General features: G+C 35.9%; 1 protein-coding gene across 2 annotated transcripts in view; it reads left to right on the forward strand.

The window, feature by feature from the left end:
• The window catches only part of UBAC2 (UBA domain containing 2), a 174,165-nt gene that overhangs the window by 18,216 nt on the left and 136,601 nt on the right, over nucleotides 1–19,348 (forward strand). For both annotated transcript variants that reach the window (XM_008594759.1, XM_008594764.1), the window contains exons 2-4: nucleotides 9,396–9,523; nucleotides 13,629–13,748; nucleotides 14,429–14,538. In XM_008594759.1, the coding sequence (XP_008592981.1) occupies nucleotides 9,396–9,523; nucleotides 13,629–13,748; nucleotides 14,429–14,538 (358 nt within the window). The remainder of the gene's footprint in view (nucleotides 1–9,395; nucleotides 9,524–13,628; nucleotides 13,749–14,428; nucleotides 14,539–19,348) is intronic.

Consider the following 19,348-nt stretch of genomic DNA (forward strand, 5'->3'; position numbering starts at 1 on the left):
CCGTTGCCGGCCCCGGTCCGGCATGGGCGCGACACTGAGGGTTGCGGTCCGTTGCCGGACCGGGAAAAAAAAAAAAAAAAAAAAAAAAAAAAAAAAAAAAAATTATTTTTTCTAATTTTAAAAATAGATTCTTATAAAAGGTTAAAACCTCCCATGAACAGATCAGAGATTACCACTGTTAATATTTTAAGAAAAACTAGGTATTTAAGTACTATTTTAAAAAATTATAAAATACCAATAGAAATATTTTGCACTTACTATTTAAGAACATTTTTTCAAGGCTCATTGAAATATTTTTCTACACACAAAAAAATAGAAACATATTTTTCTGCAACCTATTTGCTAATGTTGATTATTATTCCATTTTATGGATAGAACATAATTTACCCCTTTTTTTATTGGACATTCATATTTCTAGTCTTTTTACTATTATAAAAAAAGCTGTGATAAGCGTCTTTATAGCAAAATCTTTGTGCACATCCATGATAATTACTTTGGATTCCTAGAAATAGATTTCTTGGATATATATGACATATATACAATATATATTAAACTTCTGGTAAGTTCAGCGTTTAGCAAGTACCCACAACTCTGTGTTGCACTCTCCACAGACTATGGTCATTTTGTATCTCTATTTACAATTACGTTTACTTTTGTTACACAGGGCACCACTTTGATTTCTCTCTTTTTTGCGGCTGGCCAGTATAGGGATCCGAACTTGTGACCTGGGTTTTATAAAAGTGATTTCTGTTAGTGTTGTTTGTGACTGTGTATGACTGTCAAAAAATCAGTCATGCAGGTGAAACTCCCTTTGGACCCTGAAGCTGTATGGCAAGGCAGTATAGGACATAGTTGTATTTGTAGTCAAATTGTCAGGGTTTGAGTCTGGGTTATGCCACTCACCAGCCATTATGTCAGACACCTCTTTTTGCACACCATTTTAGTGTGCTCAGCCTCACCTCTTATGCCATCTCTTTCTACTTAGTCCTGTTTGGCATAAGCTGGTCTGGTTTGGTTATACTTATTTTTCTGTTCTTCCCATGGGGCTTCTTTTTTATGGCCATTGTAGACTATTGAGGGATGGAAGCTGATGGATAAAAATGCTTTCCTGTTTCTTCCCTGGGTGATAGTTCCGAGACACATTCACAAGACTTCTTTTTTTTTTTTTTTTTTAAAGAAAAGTAGATTGGCCATTTTATTTATTTTTTTGGCAACTGGCTGGTATGGGGATCTGAACCCCTGACATGGTTGTTACAAGCTGGCATTCTAACCAACTGAGTTAACCAGCTAGTCCCCACAAGGCTTCTTGGAAAGTCCTGTAGGACCCAACACCTGTCAGTAACATCTGTCAGTCATGGTGATCGCCAACTCGATAATGCACCCTTGTATGGACTGTCCCTCTCTGTTTACCTCCCCATGTCCTTCACTCCTGCTCCCTGGGTCCCTGGGGTCACATTCCAAAATAAACTGCCTGCCTGTAAGCCTTTGCCTCAAATTTTACCTTCAGGGGAACCCAGGCTAAAATATTTTGTGGTCATGGGTAGGTAGCTTACTCTCTCAGTCACAATTTTCTCATATGTATAAATTTGAGGAGGGTATTGTTTTGAGATATACTAAACCACGTAATTCATTCTTTCACTACATACTGAAAGGCTGGTATGTGCCAGTTGGTGTTCTGAGGATGGGGATATAGCAGTAAGACAAACAAGGCCACTACCTTCATAGAGTTTGTATTCTGATGAAAGAAACAGACAAAGAAGTAAATAAAGAATTTCAAGTAGTGAAAGATACTGTGCAATAAAGCAGTATGATGTGCTCCAGAGAAATAACGTCATGAGAGAGGGCCATCTGAGGAGATGCTATTTGAAATGAGGACTTAAGGAGAATAAGTCAGATGTGAGAAGAACATTTTGGGTAGAGGGAATAGCAGGTGTAAAGGCCCTGTGGTTGGAGTGAGTGTTAGGAGCAAGGTAGTACACAAAGTGATGTGTTTAGTACTTAATCTATTGATATCTGGTGAATTACATTGATTGGTTTGCTTTGCATTCCCAGGATAAACCTCATTTGTTCATGAAATATTATTTTAATATATGGCTGTATTTGGTTTGCTAATGTTTTGTTGAGAATTTTACATCCATGTTCATAAGGGATATTGGTCTTTGTTGTTGTTATTCCTTTTAATGTCTCTGTCTGGTTTTGGTATCCGTGTAATGTTAGCTTCATAAAATGAGTTAGGAAATGTTTCCTCGTTTTCTGTGTTGTGAAACAGTTCGTATAGAATTGGTATTCTTTTCCCCTTAAATACTTGGTAGAATTCTCCAATGAAGCCATCTGGCTTTGAGTTTTCTTTGCTGGAAGACTTTTAACTATTAATTCAATTTTATAATATCCATAGGACTGTTTAAGTTATCCATTTCTTTTTGAGTGCATTTTGGTAGGTTGTGTCTTCTAAGGAACTTGTCTCTATTTCATCCAAGTTGTCAATTTGTAGGCATGAAGATGGTCCTAATATTTCCTTCTTATCCTTTAAAAAATATTTATTTTAGTTGTGATAATAAATATATAACGTAAAATTTACCATTAACTATTTTTTTTGTGTACGGTTCAGTGGCATTGAGTACCTTCACATTGCTGTGCAATCCCTTATTATCCATTTAATGTCTCTGGGATCTGTAGTGATGTCCCCTCCTTCATTCCTGATACTTGTAATTGTGTCTTCTTTTTTCCTGATCAGTCCTGCTAGAGGTTTATCAATTTTGTGTATCCTCTCAAAAAACCAGTTTTTAGTTTCATTGATTTTTCTCTATTATATTTTGGTTTTTCTATTTCATTGATTTCTGCTCTTAATTATTTCTTTCCATCTGCTTGCTTAGGGTTTAATTTGCTTTTCTTTTTCTAGTTTTTTATTTTATCTTATTTTTGTTGAAACAATATTGATTGTACATATCTGTGGGGTACAGCATCTAGTTTTTTAAAGAGTGTAATCTACATCATTATTTGAGAACTTTTCCTAATAAAAGCATTTAATGCTATAAATTTCCCTCTAAGCACTGCTGTAGTTGCAGCCCACAAAGTTTGCTTGGTTGTACTTTCATTTTTTATTCTATTTAAAATATATTCTGATTTCCGTTGTGACTTCTTCTTTGACCCAGATATTATTTAGAAATGTGTTGTTGAATTTTCACATATATGAGGGATTTTTCCATGTGTCTCTCTATTGTTACTTTCTAATTTAATTTTGTTGTGGTCAAGGAACATACTTCATATGATTTTAATTTCTTTAAATTTGTTGAGGTATCTTTTATGGCCCAGAATGTGGTCTATTTTGGTGGATGTTCCATATGCATCTGAAAAAATGTGTAACTTGCTGTTGTTGGGTGAAGTGTTATAAATGTCAATGAGGTCAAATTGGTTGATGGAGTTTTTCGGGTCTTCTACATCGTTACTAATTGTAATAGTCAGCTCAGCCTGCCATAACAAAATACTGTAGACTGGGTGGCTTAAATAAATTTGTTTTCTCACGGTTCTGGAGGTTTGAAATGCATGAACAAGGTATTGTTAGGTTTGGTTTCTCCTGAGGCCTCTGTCTGTGGCTTGCGGATGTCTATCTTCTCACTGTGTCCTCACATGGTCTCCTCTGTGTGTATGTGCATCCCTGGTGTCCCTTCCTCTTCTTATAAGGACATCAGTCAGATTGGATTAGGGCCTCACCTCATTTAACCTTAATTGCCTTTTTAAAGGCCCTGTTTCCAAATATAGTCACATTGGGGGTTTGGGCTACAACTTATGAATTTTAGGGGGACATATTCAGTCCACAACAGTGATTTTTCTGTCTACTTGTATTATTGGTTACCATATTTGTGGATTCATCTGTTTCTCATTTCATTTTATCAGTTCTTGCTTCATGTATTTTGAAGTCCCTCTCAGCTCTCAAATTCTATGATTCACTGTGCCCCCCTATGTTTTAATTATGAAAATTTTCAAACATGTCAAGAAGTTGAAAGAGTGGTACAGTGAACACCTATATACCTGCTACCTAGCTTCTGCAATTAGTATTTTACTGTTTGCTTTATCAAATATCCATCTCTATTCATTTGATCAATCCATCTTATTTTTTTGATTCATTTCAAAGTATGTTGTAGTTACATTTTCCCTAAACACGTGCATGTTATTAACTAGAATTTAATAATTGTTTAAAGTTTTTATGTTTTGAGATAAAATTATCATATAGTGAAATGCATGAATCTTGAGTTGATCTGTAAATCTTGAGCCAATCAGTAAATCTTGCTGTCCGTAGTAATACCGTATACTTATCCTGTGATGTGGGACTTCTTCAGTATTTGTTTATTATCTTACTGCGTTCCACATAGGTTTTTGGGATCTGATTTTTGCTTATCTTAAAAGGAGGACTTAATGGTAGAGTTGCAGATTTAAGTGACCAGATCTGTATTTTTAGGGGTTTGTTTAATCCTAGGCAGAACTAAAATGGTTGTATAAGTAGAATCAGTCATTAATTATGCATTTATTTTTAGTTTTAATTTTTAATTGTGGTAAAATATACATAACATAAAATCTTAACTATTTTTAAGAATACAGTTCAGTAGTATTAAGTACAATTATATTGTTGTGCAACCAATCTCCAGAACTCTTTTTATCTTGCAGAACTGAAACTTTACACCCATTAAATAACTCCCCTGTCTTCCCTCCCCTCTGTCTCTGGCAACCACCATTCTGCTTTCTGTTTCTATGAATTTACTACTCTAGGTACCTCATATAAGTTGAATCATATAATATTTATCTTTTTATGACTGGCTTATTTTACTTAGCATGATGTCCTTAAGGTTCATTCATTTTGTTGTATGTGTCAGAATTTCCTTTCTTTTAAAGGCTGAATTAAATTCTATTGTATACCAATATTGTATTGTTTACTCCTTTATCCATTCATCTGTCAGTGGACACTTGGGTTGCTCCCACCAGTGAGTATTTGGGCACCTCTTATAAATCAGTCACCTTTCACTTAACAAACACTTATTGACTGCCTTTACCAGCCAGGTCCTATTACAGGCACGAAGGATACTAAAACAGTGAACATATCAGATAAAGTTGCTGCCCTCAAGAAGCTTATCTTCTAGTGGAGACTGATGGTAGGGGAGATGGACAATAAACAAAAAAATTTTCCTTGATTCTAAAATGCATTTTTTCACATTTTAATATTTCTAAACTTGGGGTGTGCCTTACAATTGATGACATCTTAGAATTATATTTGGCAGTGTTTCTTTTTTAGTGGCATCAAAAATAATGGTGTATCTTACAATCAGTTTGAATCAGAGTCGATGAATCACTATTGAGTTTTGCTGGTAAGTGCTATGAAAGATAAATCAGGACGAAAGGGATAGAGAGTTACAGGGAGGTATTTCATGAAAAAGATGATGTTTGAGGAGACCACGTTTAGTTCAGGTGGTGTTTTTTCATAGCAGGACTTTATCCCTGAAGGAGGCAGTGTGTTGATTTACATTTGGCACAAAATCCTTACCTCATTGTAGGCTGGTAATGGTTTGCAGACTGGTTACTTTGAATAGTGCTGGTGTAGGTGGTAGAGCCCTAGCAGATGGGATTTGGAAGCTTTTTGCAAGATGTGCTAAGGTCTTGCAGGTATGGTAAAGACAGCATCTGAATAATACATTAAGGGCTGTCTCAGTAACTGGCAACAGTTCTTTCTTGGGCTTATCCTGCTTTTAGCTGCCGTGGGAGCCTTACTGTTTCTTAATCATACTGAGTGTGTTCCTTTCCCAAAGCACTTGTATTTGCTTTTTCGTCTACCAGGAACACTCCTCCCCCAGATATCTGCAAGGCCCAATTCCTCAGGCCTCAGCTCAAACCTCACCTTATCAGAAGGGTCTTCCCTAACCCCCCTGTGTAAAATGGTACCTCTCTTTCTCCAATAGCATTCTGTTTTACCCTGGAACCAGGGCTGGCTAAGTTATGCTGTGATAGCAAACAACACAACACCAGGGACCTAAAGCAACAAGATTTGCTTCTCACTGATGCCACTACATCTCCACTGTGAGTTATCAGTGAGTGGGGAGTCTACGCTATTGTCTGCACTCAGGTGTCTGGCTGATAGGGCAGCCACTGTCTTGAGTACTGGCACAGGGAAAGAGCAAGAATGATTCACTGGCTCTTAAACTATCTGCCTGGTAGTGACTTACTTTATATTTACTTGGCCAAAACAAGTCACATTGCCATACCTAACTTCAGTCAGGAGTGGGAGTGGGTAGCAATCCTACCATGTGTCTGGGAGGAGACCAAGGAATAACTGGTGTATAACACAGCCCCTGGCTTTACCCTGCTTAATTTTTCTACAGCGTTTATTTCCATCTGACATAATATGTCTCCATCTTGATTTCTTTTCTTTTCTCTCCTGTGTAGACTGTAAACACCACAAAGGTAAGGACTTTGTGCTGTACCTCAGGATCTAGAAAAATGCATGGTTTACAGTAGGTGCTGATTAATATGTAGAGGATGATTGAGAATATCAAAGCAATTCTTTCTTCACTTGGTGACATGTAAGCCAGTTGGGGTGTGAAGTCAGGACGTTTGAGGAGCGAGGTTGGAGACAAGACTGACTAGAGAAAGCAGTGGAACTGCTGGTCAGTGGAGAGTGTCAGTTTGAGATTTGAGACCATGAACGTACTGTGAAGTCTCGCAGCTCAGCTGTGTGGTTTTTCTCCAGTAAGGAAAAGGTAGGAAACACGGGGCCCATTTCACAAGCACAGGTGGAAGTCCAAGTTGAAGAAAGAAACTTGATCTCGCCACCCCTTTAAGGTGCACCTAAGTCACCCTGCTACATCTTCAGCTTGTCACAATAATGAGCTCGCCTTTAATGAGGGAAGCCCACTTTCTTGGGGGATTGTGGTGTTGCTGGTGCTAGGAGCAGTTTTCCCTGTATTCATTCTTTATTTCATTTTCTTTTCATAACACTTTTAAGATAGGTTCTCATCCTCATTTTACTGGCGAGGAAAACTGAAGCTGAAATTACTCAGGATAGAATTTAGGTTGGTCTAGCTCACAGCCATGGTGCTCTCCTGTACTTTTGAGGTACTAGGCAGTTGGGAGCTCTGTTAGATTTTAGATTCTGTGGAGTCTTGATTGCGTTTTGGTCATGAGGAGAGTATGCAACCACTTTATTAGTGGTTCCAATTTAGAGGTTTGCAGGACCTTACCAAAGAGGAAATAGTTGGGCTACTTTTTATATGCTTAAATGTGTGCAATAACCACAGTATTGACTGTAACTGGTAAATTCACCCCCAGGAAATTTCTTTTGAGTAAGATCAAAGTGTACCTCACAGAATCTGAGAATGCCCCCATCAGTGGTACTTTCCTGTGGTCTTGCCTGCTGATGATCTGAACATTTCATTTGTGCAGGGGGCTGTGCTGGGTTTTATGGCAGATGTAGAGAAGAGTAAATCATGTGGCTTCCCTTCAGGGATCTCCAGTGTAGTTGGGAAGGCACAACTGTCCAGAACCCTGACTGTTCATAGTAGTGTGTGGGCATGAGGGAAAAGCCTTTGGGGCTAAAATGGTTCACTTAGGCTAATGGAAGAATATGGAAACTGAGCTGTAATTTGGATCTAATGTCCAGATTTGGTTTCTAAAGACCATTCCTTAACATTCCCTAACAGGGCTCCTTTGAGAAATTCTAGGAGAGAGTACATGTGAGCCAGAGAGCAAGGAAGTGCTCAGAAAGGAATGGCGTGGGCGTGGCCATAGCAGGGCATGGAGGGCCAACGTTGAAAGGCCACAGGAGGGGGAGTGGGTGAAAGGTCTGCCACTGGGACATTAAAAAAAATTATAATGTTATTGATTGTAACACACTGAATAAGTAAAATTTGTGAGGATAGAGTGATACCCAAATAAAGGAGAATGAACCCAGGAACTTATTACATGAAGAATGCCAGCTAAAAAAATATAAAAATAATGATAGCATCATCAAAATTACCATTATGTAAATCCTAGTGTAAATCTTGATTCGGGTAAGGATCATCAGTGGAAATTAAAACCACACTTTTTTCTAAGTGTAAAATTTTTCATAAGAAAAGGATGGGAGAAAATAATGATATTAGTAGGAAAAAAGGAGGGTTTTAGGTTTTTGACTAAGCTTGAGTATTTCATTCTTTTATGAAGATCTCAGCTATGCTTTTGTAGCCAAACCTGCTGGTACCACGAGGATTCTCAATACTAGTCTTTTGACACTATGGATATTATTGGGTTATTATGTAAAGCGATTGTTTCCAAGGAAAACGTTATTTCGGTGGCTTCCCTAGATTTCGATCCACTTTATTTTTCTGAGCCCATCCTGGCTGGGCACTGTGCTAGCCATTCTCATGTACTACCTTGCTTCATTCTCAGACTAGCCCTGAGAATTAGGAGTTACCAGGTGAGGTGACTGATGCTCAGAGGTTAGTGCTGTGTCCAAGGATGAGCAACAGTAAGTGTCCACACGAGGTCTTCCGGGCTCTGGCCCCTCCCTGCTTGCAGCCCTCGTCTTGTCCCATGGATTAGCTCAGGAGCAGCGTCAGGGGCTTGCTTTCAGCATCCATGAGAAGGGAAGGCACGAAAACACAGAGGGGGAACTGAAGGAAGACCAGGAGGGAGAGGAGAGGCCACCTAGATGTCTCAAGCTGACATGTTTTGTTGGGGAAAAAAAGTGAAGAGCCGGTAGAAAACAAATTTGCTGCTCTTCTTATCTCTCTTTTATATCAGAGGGAAGAGAGAAGAGATTTATACTGTTTCTAAAGTATCCCGCATATCCTTGGTAATGTAGTTAGATCATACGTAAATGATTAGATCAAGAAGCAAGAGCAGTGCGACTGCTTTTAGTGTAGGCGTAGTCGCGTGAGGAAAACTGACTCAGGCTCCAATTGTGCTCATGGTGGAAAATCTCAGGAGGCCACTGGTCAACAGTGGTAACACTTAACCTCTTTTTATTTTTTAAACAAATGTATTTATGTTTATGGATCTCTTGCATGCTCCGGAGCTAGCTGGTCGATTTGATAAAAACATACTCTTCCGTTTCTTAACACTTCGGTAACCCTTTTCTGAAAGGAGTTCTGTGCAAGTTACTGGCTATAAACTTGGTTCAGTCTCATAAAAGCCAACTGACAGTGAAGCCCCTGCCAATGAATTCCACTCATTTTCCGGTGTCCTTTGATCACTTAGGTGGTTGTTTTGAAACTGTATTTTGGTAAGAACTAAATTTTGGAGTTTCTGGATTTTGTCTTCATTCTGATTCAAAAGAAGTGAATTCTCTTGCTTTTCACCCATGTGGTTTTAAAAATCTTTTAATTTAATTTAAATCTTTTAAATTCTTAAAGTGGTTTCCTTTTTCCCTCCAGACAAGGCACCTCTGTCGAAGAGTCTTTTGCTGGTCCCCAGTGCCCTGTCCCTTTTGCTGGCTCTCCTCCTGCCTCACTGCCAGAAGTTCTTTGTATATGACCTCCAAGCAGTCAAGAATGACTTCCAGGTGAGCTCTGTTTTGCTGGCCTCAGGGAGGGGAGAAGGATGATTTTTTTTCTAGATTTGCTTTCCATCTATTTTCAGTTTCACTTTTTATCATGCAAGTGCAATTTATAATTTCAAACGAGTTTTAAAAACAATATTAAATCATTTTTTTTAGGATCAGTATGCAAACTTAACATTTCCAAAAACTTGTCCTATTTTGAATATTTGATTAGATGATGTAGGCTCTTTGAGCTGTGACAGATTGTGGATTTATGATTACTTTTATAGTGGTGGTTAAATCAAGTAGGAAATTTCTCTTGAGTTTTTGCTGTGGGAAAGAGCAGAAGTCTATGGCTTTCAAGATTTATGGACTGATATCATTGAAAATGCTAGTGCTGGGGTCTTGTCTGTGAGTTGGAGTATTGGTGTGAATTCTGGTGTGTAACCTGCCAATCTTTCTTTGCTTAGTACTTGATTAACCATTTTAAGCATAATAATCCCCCCACCCCCCTTTTTTAAAAATAACACTGAAACCTTTTTTTCATAGTGATATAATTAATACCATTGCTCAGCTGGCTTCACCAAGCCCCTATGAAGGTCTTTCAGTTATTTATCCATATTACTGCTTTCTGTCAGGATGCAAAATAGCTTCTGTGTTATTTCAGTTGCTATAATGCAGTGGTTCTCAACCTTGGCCACACATTAGAATCACCTGGAGAAACTTAGAAAAAAGATATACATGGGGTCTTCAAAATGTTTGTGGAAAAGATATTATCTTTTAATTTCATTTTTTTATGAAGTACCCTTGTATATATACAAGTATCTTTATACAGTCATGCATAGCTAAACGATGGGGGTACATTCTGAGAAAACCATCGTTAGGTGATTTTGTCGTGTGAACATCATAGAGCATGCTTACACAAACCCGGATGATATAGCCTACTACACACCTAGGCTGTATGGTATAGTCATTGCAGTCTTAACAGGAGCACTGTTGTATATGTAGTCCATTGATGACTGGAAACATTGTTCTGCTGGGGGGGGGTGGGGTGTGTGTGTGTGTGTGTGTGTGTCCATATCCCTAGGGTCTCACCCTATTCCAGCTGAGTTGAGTCAAAGAGTCTGGTGGTGGGGCCTGGGCATTGGTGTCCCTTTTATAATGATCCCCAGGAACTTCTAGTGATGGGCCAACTTTGAGAATCACTGCTGTAAAGGAAAGTAAGGGCCTTCTGGCCCTGGGTTGGCCCCTTTCTCATTTCTGGGGTTAATTTGGTTCATCTGGCTAAGCACCACTCTATAGGCATCTGTGCTTTAAAGGTGGTGACCTGCCTAGGTGGAAGAGGACCACTCTTCTGTCCAGGAATGTGAGTAGACGCACTCTCCTGTTAAAACCTCCTAAGAGGCTGTCAGAGCTGCTACAGAGGGGCTGGCCAGTTAGCTCACTTGGGAGAGTGTGGTGCTGATAACATCAAGGTTAAGGGTTCGGATCCCCACACTGGCCAGCCATCAAAAAAAATTCAAATCCTGGATTTAAAAATAAAAGAGAAGCCGCTATAGAGATGTGAGGAGTTTCAGTTCTGCCTTGAGAAATCCAAACACATACTCCCATAAGAACGTGATACTGTAGGACATGAGTGGACATTAAATCCTCAGGGGATATTAAATGAAGTAGGGACCAGTAGAGGGTAGGTAGGATTGCCCTGGAGAGCCTTAGGGGTGTGAATTTTCAGTTTGGTTTGAAAGAAGGGCTGACTGTTCATTAAAGAGAAAGGCATTTTACTTCAGAAAAATGCCTCAGACCCTTAGGAGTACAGTATAGGAGGCATGGTTTGAGTCTAATGCAAGCCTAGATTACAAGAGTCCGGGAGGGGCAGTTGATGCAGGGCTTTATTTTGTACGTTCTGAATCTCCCAGATTTTGGCAGTTAAAGTGGAGATACTATCTGCAATTTTCTTTAGGTCTTTGCTGTTTCCGTTCTGCCTCTCCCTCCCAGCTGTCCACAACAGCATCTTAGAATGTAAAAAAATAATAATAATGATAAATAAATTAAAAAAAAAAAACACTCAAGTTACCAGTTTTATTTGTCATTAGCTAAAGAAACAAAAAATACCAAAAAAAAAAAATCCAGTGGGGTTTTTATAAACACAATTTGTTATGTTAGTAATCATAAAGTCTTAATTTCCTTAATCTCTAAGTTTTCCTAGTGGCTATCAGAACTTGAGTAGAACACTTTCTTTATAATATTAAATGTGGGTAATGTTGAGTATACTAATTGTCCTGATTTGAGCATCACATATTACACACAGGTATTGATATTTGTATACCTCACAGATGTACAATCAACTGTGTTTCAATAAAAAATAAATTATTAAATGTGTGGATAGAAGACTTGGAGCTGCCTTTCATGGTATTTGAATTTGCTGTTCTGCAAATATGACAGTCATCATTATCTTTTATTTGTGAAATATTTGACAGTTTCCTAAGTGTTGTTATGTGTACTCTCATTTGACCATCTTGGTGGTATTATGTGTGGCCTAAGGTTTCAATGTGATTCTGGTGCAGTCATAGAATTTCTTAGGGAGAAAAGAAGTTTAGTTTTAGGATGGCTCATATGTGACGCATGTGTGCCTATGATAGTCATTCCTACCTGATCATGGTGCCCTTTCTCCTTGAACTCAGCTGTGGCCTCAACACAGACTTGTAGACCCCCACTTCAGCTAGGCTGGCTGGTGAAATAAACTCTAGTAGCTATCCCTGAACTTGTCTAGTGCCCTTATACTTTGCAGTACACTGATGACAAAGACTGCCTGTTGTCTTGCTAGAAATAAAGACAGATGTGAAATGTTTTGACAGTTGGTATTCTCATTATTTCTGTTGGCAAGAGTACAGGTTGTATAATTTGAGCAAGTAAAGTACTTTATTTGTGCCTTTTTTTCTTTATCTTAAGACAGGTTTAATATTAACAACGTTCATAATAGCATTATTTACAATAGCCAAAAGGTGGAAACAACCCAAATACCGATCAACAGATAAATGGATAAACAAAATATGGTATATGTATACAATAGAATATTATTTAGCCATAAAAGAGAATAAGATTCAGATGTATGCTTCAATGTGAACCTTGATAACATTATGCAAAGTGAAATAAACCAGTCACAAAAGGACAAATATTGTGTGATTCCACTTACGAGGTATCTAGAATAAGCAAATTCATAGAGACATAAAGTAGAATAGTATTTACCAGGAGCCAAGGGGAGGGGAATAGAGAGTTAACATTTAATGGATATAGTGTTTCTGTCTGGGATGATGAAAAAGTTCTCGAAATGTATAGTGGTAATGTTTGTACAACGTTGTCGGTGTCCTCATTACCACTGAACTGTACACCTAAAAATAGTTAAAATTTTACCTTATGTCAATTTTACCACAATAAAGATACAAAGAAAAGGTAGAGTTAATATTTCTTTTACCTATCTCTTAAGGTAGTTGTGAAGGGGAAATAAGATCCAAATGTTTTACGTCACTGGGATTATCTTTAAAAATCTGGAAAATGTTTAAGATGACTCCAAATAGGCTTTTGTGTAGCTCTTTCTTCTTTGTATATTTCCTTTTATGTTTTTCACCCAACTAGAAGTTGATTTAAATAAACTAATAATATTTTAAGTCTAGTAATATTTAGCAGTGGTTACCATAAATTGTCTTGTACATAGTTGCTATGAAGTAGGTTAATCACTAAAATTAAGCTCAGAAATGTATATTTTTAAGTTTATGTCTAAGTTGTTTTTTAGTTACAACTTTTATTCAGTAATGTAGAAATGAACGTTTGTTAGCCTTTTGTTCCAGCTCACATATGTAATTTTTTATCATACTAAACATAGTCCTAAACTTTTTTACAGGAAGTTTTCTGTTGTTAAATACCCTTTGTGTTATTGTTGGAAGCAATTTTTAGTATGAGAGAGTTGAGCTTGTTTCTTAGAGAATACACATATTTAGATTTCCTTTTGTGTGTGTATCATGACTTTGCTTAGAATATAAAAAATAAACAGTGTAAAATAAATGTAATAAGTTTGCTAAGGAAGAGACCTGAAAATCTTTCATTTATTTTTCTTTTTTAAACTCCCATTTAGATTTGGAGGTTGATATGTGGAAGAATAATTTGCCTTGATTTGAAAGATACTTTCTGCAGTAGCCTGCTTATTTATAATTTTAGGATATTTGAAAGAAGATTTGGAAGCAGAAAATTTGCAGTAAGTTTTTATGTATTTTGCCTTGCTACTTAGGTTATAGAAAAAAAAGTTTGTTAAATAGGTTTTATTTTATTAAACTTGGTATTATTATTTATACATATCTTTTTAATTACATGATTCTGTGTCTAATTTGAGACATGGATATTAACCAAAGAAAAATTTAAAATTGCAGCCACTAGCATAAATAATAATAATAATAGTAGTAGTAGTAGTAGTAGTAGTAGATAATATTAGATGTGAGGAGATAATAAAATTTTAATCAGGAATTTGACTTTAATAAAATTCTAGGGCTGGCTGGTTGGCTCAGTTAGTTAGAGCATGGTGCTAATAACACCAAGGTCCACTGTTTGATCCTGTACCGGCCAGCTGCCAAAAACAAGCAGACAAATAAAATGAAAAAAAAAAAAATCTAATCACTTATTTTGCTTAATGATTTGTGTGTTACTTATTAAGAATATATCTTGCTATAAATATCTTTTTTTCAACATACTTGGAAATTATGGAAGTTAATGTGTTTGAAAAATATTGTTCTACTCCACAATTTTGAAAAGTTTGTTCTAGTAACAACAAATAACTTCTTAAAATTAAATATATACTGGAGCTGGTACTAGCTAAATTAATAAGTTAGTTTGTTTTGGGGAGACTCATCTCTATAATTTTTTTCCTGTCTTATTTTTTAGTCGTTTTTGCTGGGCTCCTGGGTTTTGTCAGCCTTGTTTGACTTTATCCTTGTTGAAACCATGCAGTATTCATTTGGTATCACTGCAGCCAGCAATTTGCCTTCTGGATTGTAAGTAGCTCTTAATGATTGACTTAATTTAGAACTACTTAAATCTGATTTGAAGTGTTATTGTACATGAAAGTCAGTAAAAGAATATTTTAATCTTTTAGGTATAGTAAAATTGATTTACATGTAAAAAAAAATCCAATGTGTGCCTACGTTTTCACTATGTTCTTGAAACAATCATTTTTACATTAACTTTTCTTTTTCTCAGCTACAAAATTCCACATTTTAGAAAATTTCTAATGCATTTCCTAGTCTGGTCCTGAAAGTAGAATTAATTTTGTGTGTTTTTTATAATGAAATTTGTAACTTTATGAACTAATTGCACATACAAATGCAAAAGTAATTAGATTAGGAAACAAAATAAATTTGTATGAAGTTAATCTTCTGAAGAATGATTTTTTAAGCTGGTATTGTTTATATACTTCCACCAAACATAAAACAAAGTTAGTGTATAGGATGTAACTTTGTAGCAAACCTGCAATAATGACCAACAGTCACTCAGAGTATGCATGCTTTCTTATTGTGTTGATCTTTAAAAAAACAAAAAGTATGTATTAATGTATGAAATAACTAGCATCTAGGAGCAGAGTTGTTAGCACATATGAATGATGAAGGCATCTCTGAGTTAAGTATCTGAGATTATATTTTGGAGATGAGGTAGTATGAAATATAGATATCAGATATTTAAAATTCTGTGTGTACTAACTTCAGTCTTGTTTTTGTTTTAAATATATTTTTGAGAACCTTTAACCTCTTGAATGTATTTTGATTCAGATCCACTTTGGATTCCTATTTAAAAAATATAATTAGTTTTCTAATAACATTCTCCCTTACATTGTTAATATTTTCAGTGTAATTGTCCTTTGTGGGATTTACTGAACTATAGTTGGCATGAATATCCATCGATGTCGACCGTTAGCTGTTTCATATGATTGAATAATATTTGAATGGAGAAAGATAAAGTTCTGTGTCATAATTACTACACAGTGTTTGTTGAGTTCCAAGGATTTTAATTGTAATTAGATTGAGAAGTTTAAGTTGACTACTGTGCTATTGTGGAAAATAGTGTAGTCATCCGGAATGATTCTGTGTTGATTCTGAAAAGGAGCAACATTGCTAAATCATCAGTTTTTCCTGAAACATTTCTCATCTAGGCCATGTTTTTGGATCTCTGTACGGCCTGCTAAGTTATGGAAGTTATCTTGGTATCTAGGTGTCCTGTGTATTTAGGTTAGAATATATTTTTGGAATGGATATCTTTTAATTCTTATTTATATCGTCTCCTTGTCTGATGACACTTTTTTCCCCTTGTGCGTACAAACGTGAATAATAGTAGAACCTTCAGGTTCATTTGTTTTATTATGGAATCCTATTAATTGGTACATGAAAAGAGGATTGATTCAATTTTGAAGTTGGTGGGAAAATTTCTACTTATTCTTAAGAGAGGGAAGGCATTTACCTGTTTAAATCAGATTGTAGCAAGAGTTGCAAACTTGAATAAATTCAAAAGTTATAGTATCTCCTTTGAAAGACAATGTGAATGCTCAGCCATGTCCTGAATGAAAATGTATTTCTCTTCCTTTTGAAGATACAAAACTTTACAGTATGACTTTTTAGAATCTTGAAGCTTTCTTGAAGGTAATCTTGGAACATAAATCTTTACTTCAATAAATAAACTTTGCATTTTTAAAATATAGTCATCCCTCGATATACACGGGGGGTTGGTTCCAGAACCTGATTGAATGCCAAAATCCATTGATGCTTACTCCTGATATGAAATGGTGCAGTATTTGCATATAACCTATATTTTCTCATCTCTAGATTACTTATAATACTTAATACAATGTAAATGCCATTTGAATAGTTGTTATTCTAATATTGTTTTGTTATTTGTATTATTTTTTATTGTTGTATTTTTTTTTCCTGAATATTTTTGATCTATGATTGGTTGAATCTGTGGATGCAGAAACTGTGGATACAGAGGGCTGTTTATCTTTTATTGATGACAGCAAAGCTTGAAAAACCCAGGAAAGAAGGAACTACTCTTTTTAAAAAAATCAATGTGCTTTACAGCTTGCAGTGTTTTTCACGTAAATCTTATCTTTTTCTTTCTCATCAATGCCAGATTTATCTGGACTCTCTTACAGTTCTTCATTTCCTATCTAATTCTCTTTTTTTTTTACCTCACCATTATTGAAACTTCTCTTATAAAGGTCATCAGTAACCATCTAATTTCTAAAGCCACTGGTCATCCTATTTGACCTTCAGTAGCACACATTAAACACTTTTAACTTCTCCTTATTTCATGAAACAACCTGCTCTCTTGAGTCCCACCCAGCACACTGCTCTCCCCTGGTCCTTTTTGACCTTAGTTATTACGCAGCTCTTTTCTCAAGCTTACACCAAGTGGTTTCTCTGGGCTATTTTGTCCAGTCCCATGACTTCTACTACAGTGACAATATGTTGTTGATTTCCCAGCTCTCTATGTACAGTTCATACTATTCTCCCAATCTTTCTAAAGTCTTATTTCCTAATGACTTCTAGACCTAAAGAAAACTCATCATGTTCATAAGTTCTCATCTCTTCCGGTCTCCTCTCTCTATTTTCTTCTTTTTCTCCTTCTGTACTCATTTTAGTTAAAGGCATTTCAGTCTACATAGTCATCCAAGCTGGAAATCTTTCCTTTTTCTCACCAATGGGGTAGGGCACTGAGTCTTATTAGTTCAAAGTCCTAAATAACTCATTTATTCCTCCTTTCTTCTCTACTTCTACTGTCATTATTCCAGTCTAATCTTTTCTTGTCTAGGTTTTTACAGTAGTTCTCTAGTCTCCCTATCAATTTCAAAGTATTCAATACAGTGCTGTCAGAAGTAATCTAAAATACCGGCTCTGTCCCACTAGTTGTGTGAAATCTTGAGGAAGTTACTTCTCTCAGCTTCCATTTCCTGAGCTCGGTTTACAGATGACCCTCACATGTCAAAATTTGGGGTACTTTATAATTCACAGGGCAGTGGAGAGAATTAAATAAGCTCACTTATGCTATGATTCTAGTGGTGGCACACTCTCCTTCCATATGTTGGTTTTCTTCTTTCCCTTTAAAGCCCTAATATGATAAAATGATCACATCTAGTCCTTCAAGCCTCTCCCCCATTGGTCATTCAACTTTTTTAACATGCTATGTATTTGTATTCTTGTGCCTGTTTGACTTTATTTCTGCTTCCTCTTGCCCTTTGGCAGAATTAATTGCACTTTTATATGTATTACAATAAACTTACTGATATCCCTATTTATTTTTGTTATATTGCACTGTCATTATCATTATCTGGACCTTCTATGCCACCTACTAGCTCTTTGAGGGAGAACCAAGTTTTACTATACGTACTCATTGCCTTACACTCAATAACATTGAAGGGATAATCTTGATTGCAGTATATCCTCAATCAGACTGTAAAATGACTCATTGAACTGTAGACCTGTTCATCTCTTTTTCTAGTGCTTTGCATAGAAAATGTACCTGGCATATATATGATAGGTGCTCATGACTGAAATTCAGAAGATGTAACTGTAAGGTTTTGGAAGTAAAGATAGCTCCATTATTAAAAGCTATATATATGAAGGTACTTTTACTAACCTATGCCTGTCGCACATCTGTTTTTATATATGTAATATTTTTTAATGCTTAGTATTCACATGAGAATGTTACATTGTTTTTCAGAATTCCTTTTTTTTTTTTTTGGCTGCTGCCAGTATGGGGATCTGCACCCTTGACCTTGGTGTTATACACTGTGCTCTAACCAACTGAGCTAATTGGCCAGCCCTGTTTTCCAGAATTAAACTCCAGAATACAGTGGAATTTTGAATTTTTGCATATCATGTTAAAATGTATCTGATTACAGTGCTAAATAATTTTTAAATTAACTTTTTAATTATCTACAATTAAAGTATAATTTAGATTATAATTTTACCATAAGAACCATGACATACATTTTCACTTTGTTGGTTTTGTGTCAACAAAGTCTTTTGTTGTGCTTCGTATTGTCAGACTCAACTCTTCTTATCAAGGAAAGCTACTGCAGAGAACCTGCCATTTAATAAATTTGAGTAGATTCATCTGCATAGTTGAGAGAAGGCTATGACTATGTGTATGTGTACCATAAACATGTCTACATATCATGTAAAGAAGCTATTTCTTTTGGTTTAGAAATAATTGTTTAAATATATTTATCAAAGTATCTTACTTACTTGAATATTTAAACTAAAAACTTCAAGTGTTTTTCTCTTTGTTGAGAAACTGTGTCTCAGTACTACCTTGACTCCTTTATCTTATGTAGTTATAAGAATGTTTACATTCTGTAAGTGTGCTTGCTTTTTATTATTGAAAACTTGTTTGACATGAGAGGAAAACTGAGCTTGCTTTCTAGTTCTGGTTCTTTAGCTGAGCAAGTCACATAACCTCTTTGGACCTCAGTTTCTTTCTATTTCATATGGAAGATTTGAACTAGAAGATCATCTAAGAGATGATTAGACTTCTCTGTGTTTTTTTTTCTTCAAAGAATATGAATTTATTTATGTTAATTCTAGAAATGCATTTATAACCAATGCATTTATTTGGTTTAAAATCCCATTAGGAGGTGATCATGTTAAGAGTAATAGAAGTAAATTTAGCAGAGAGGAAGTTATAGTTGAATCATTCGTTTTACTTCCATAGTATTTAGAATAATAGGGGCTTTACAGATTACAGTTAAATTTCTTTTTTTTTTTTTTTTTAATGTGGAGAAGTTACTTCGTTTGTTTCCTTATTAAGAAGAGATTA

The sequence above is a fragment of the Galeopterus variegatus genome, unplaced genomic scaffold (genome assembly GCF_000696425.1).
Source record: "Galeopterus variegatus unplaced genomic scaffold, G_variegatus-3.0.2 Scaffold167, whole genome shotgun sequence".
Lineage (NCBI taxonomy): Eukaryota > Metazoa > Chordata > Mammalia > Dermoptera > Cynocephalidae > Galeopterus > Galeopterus variegatus.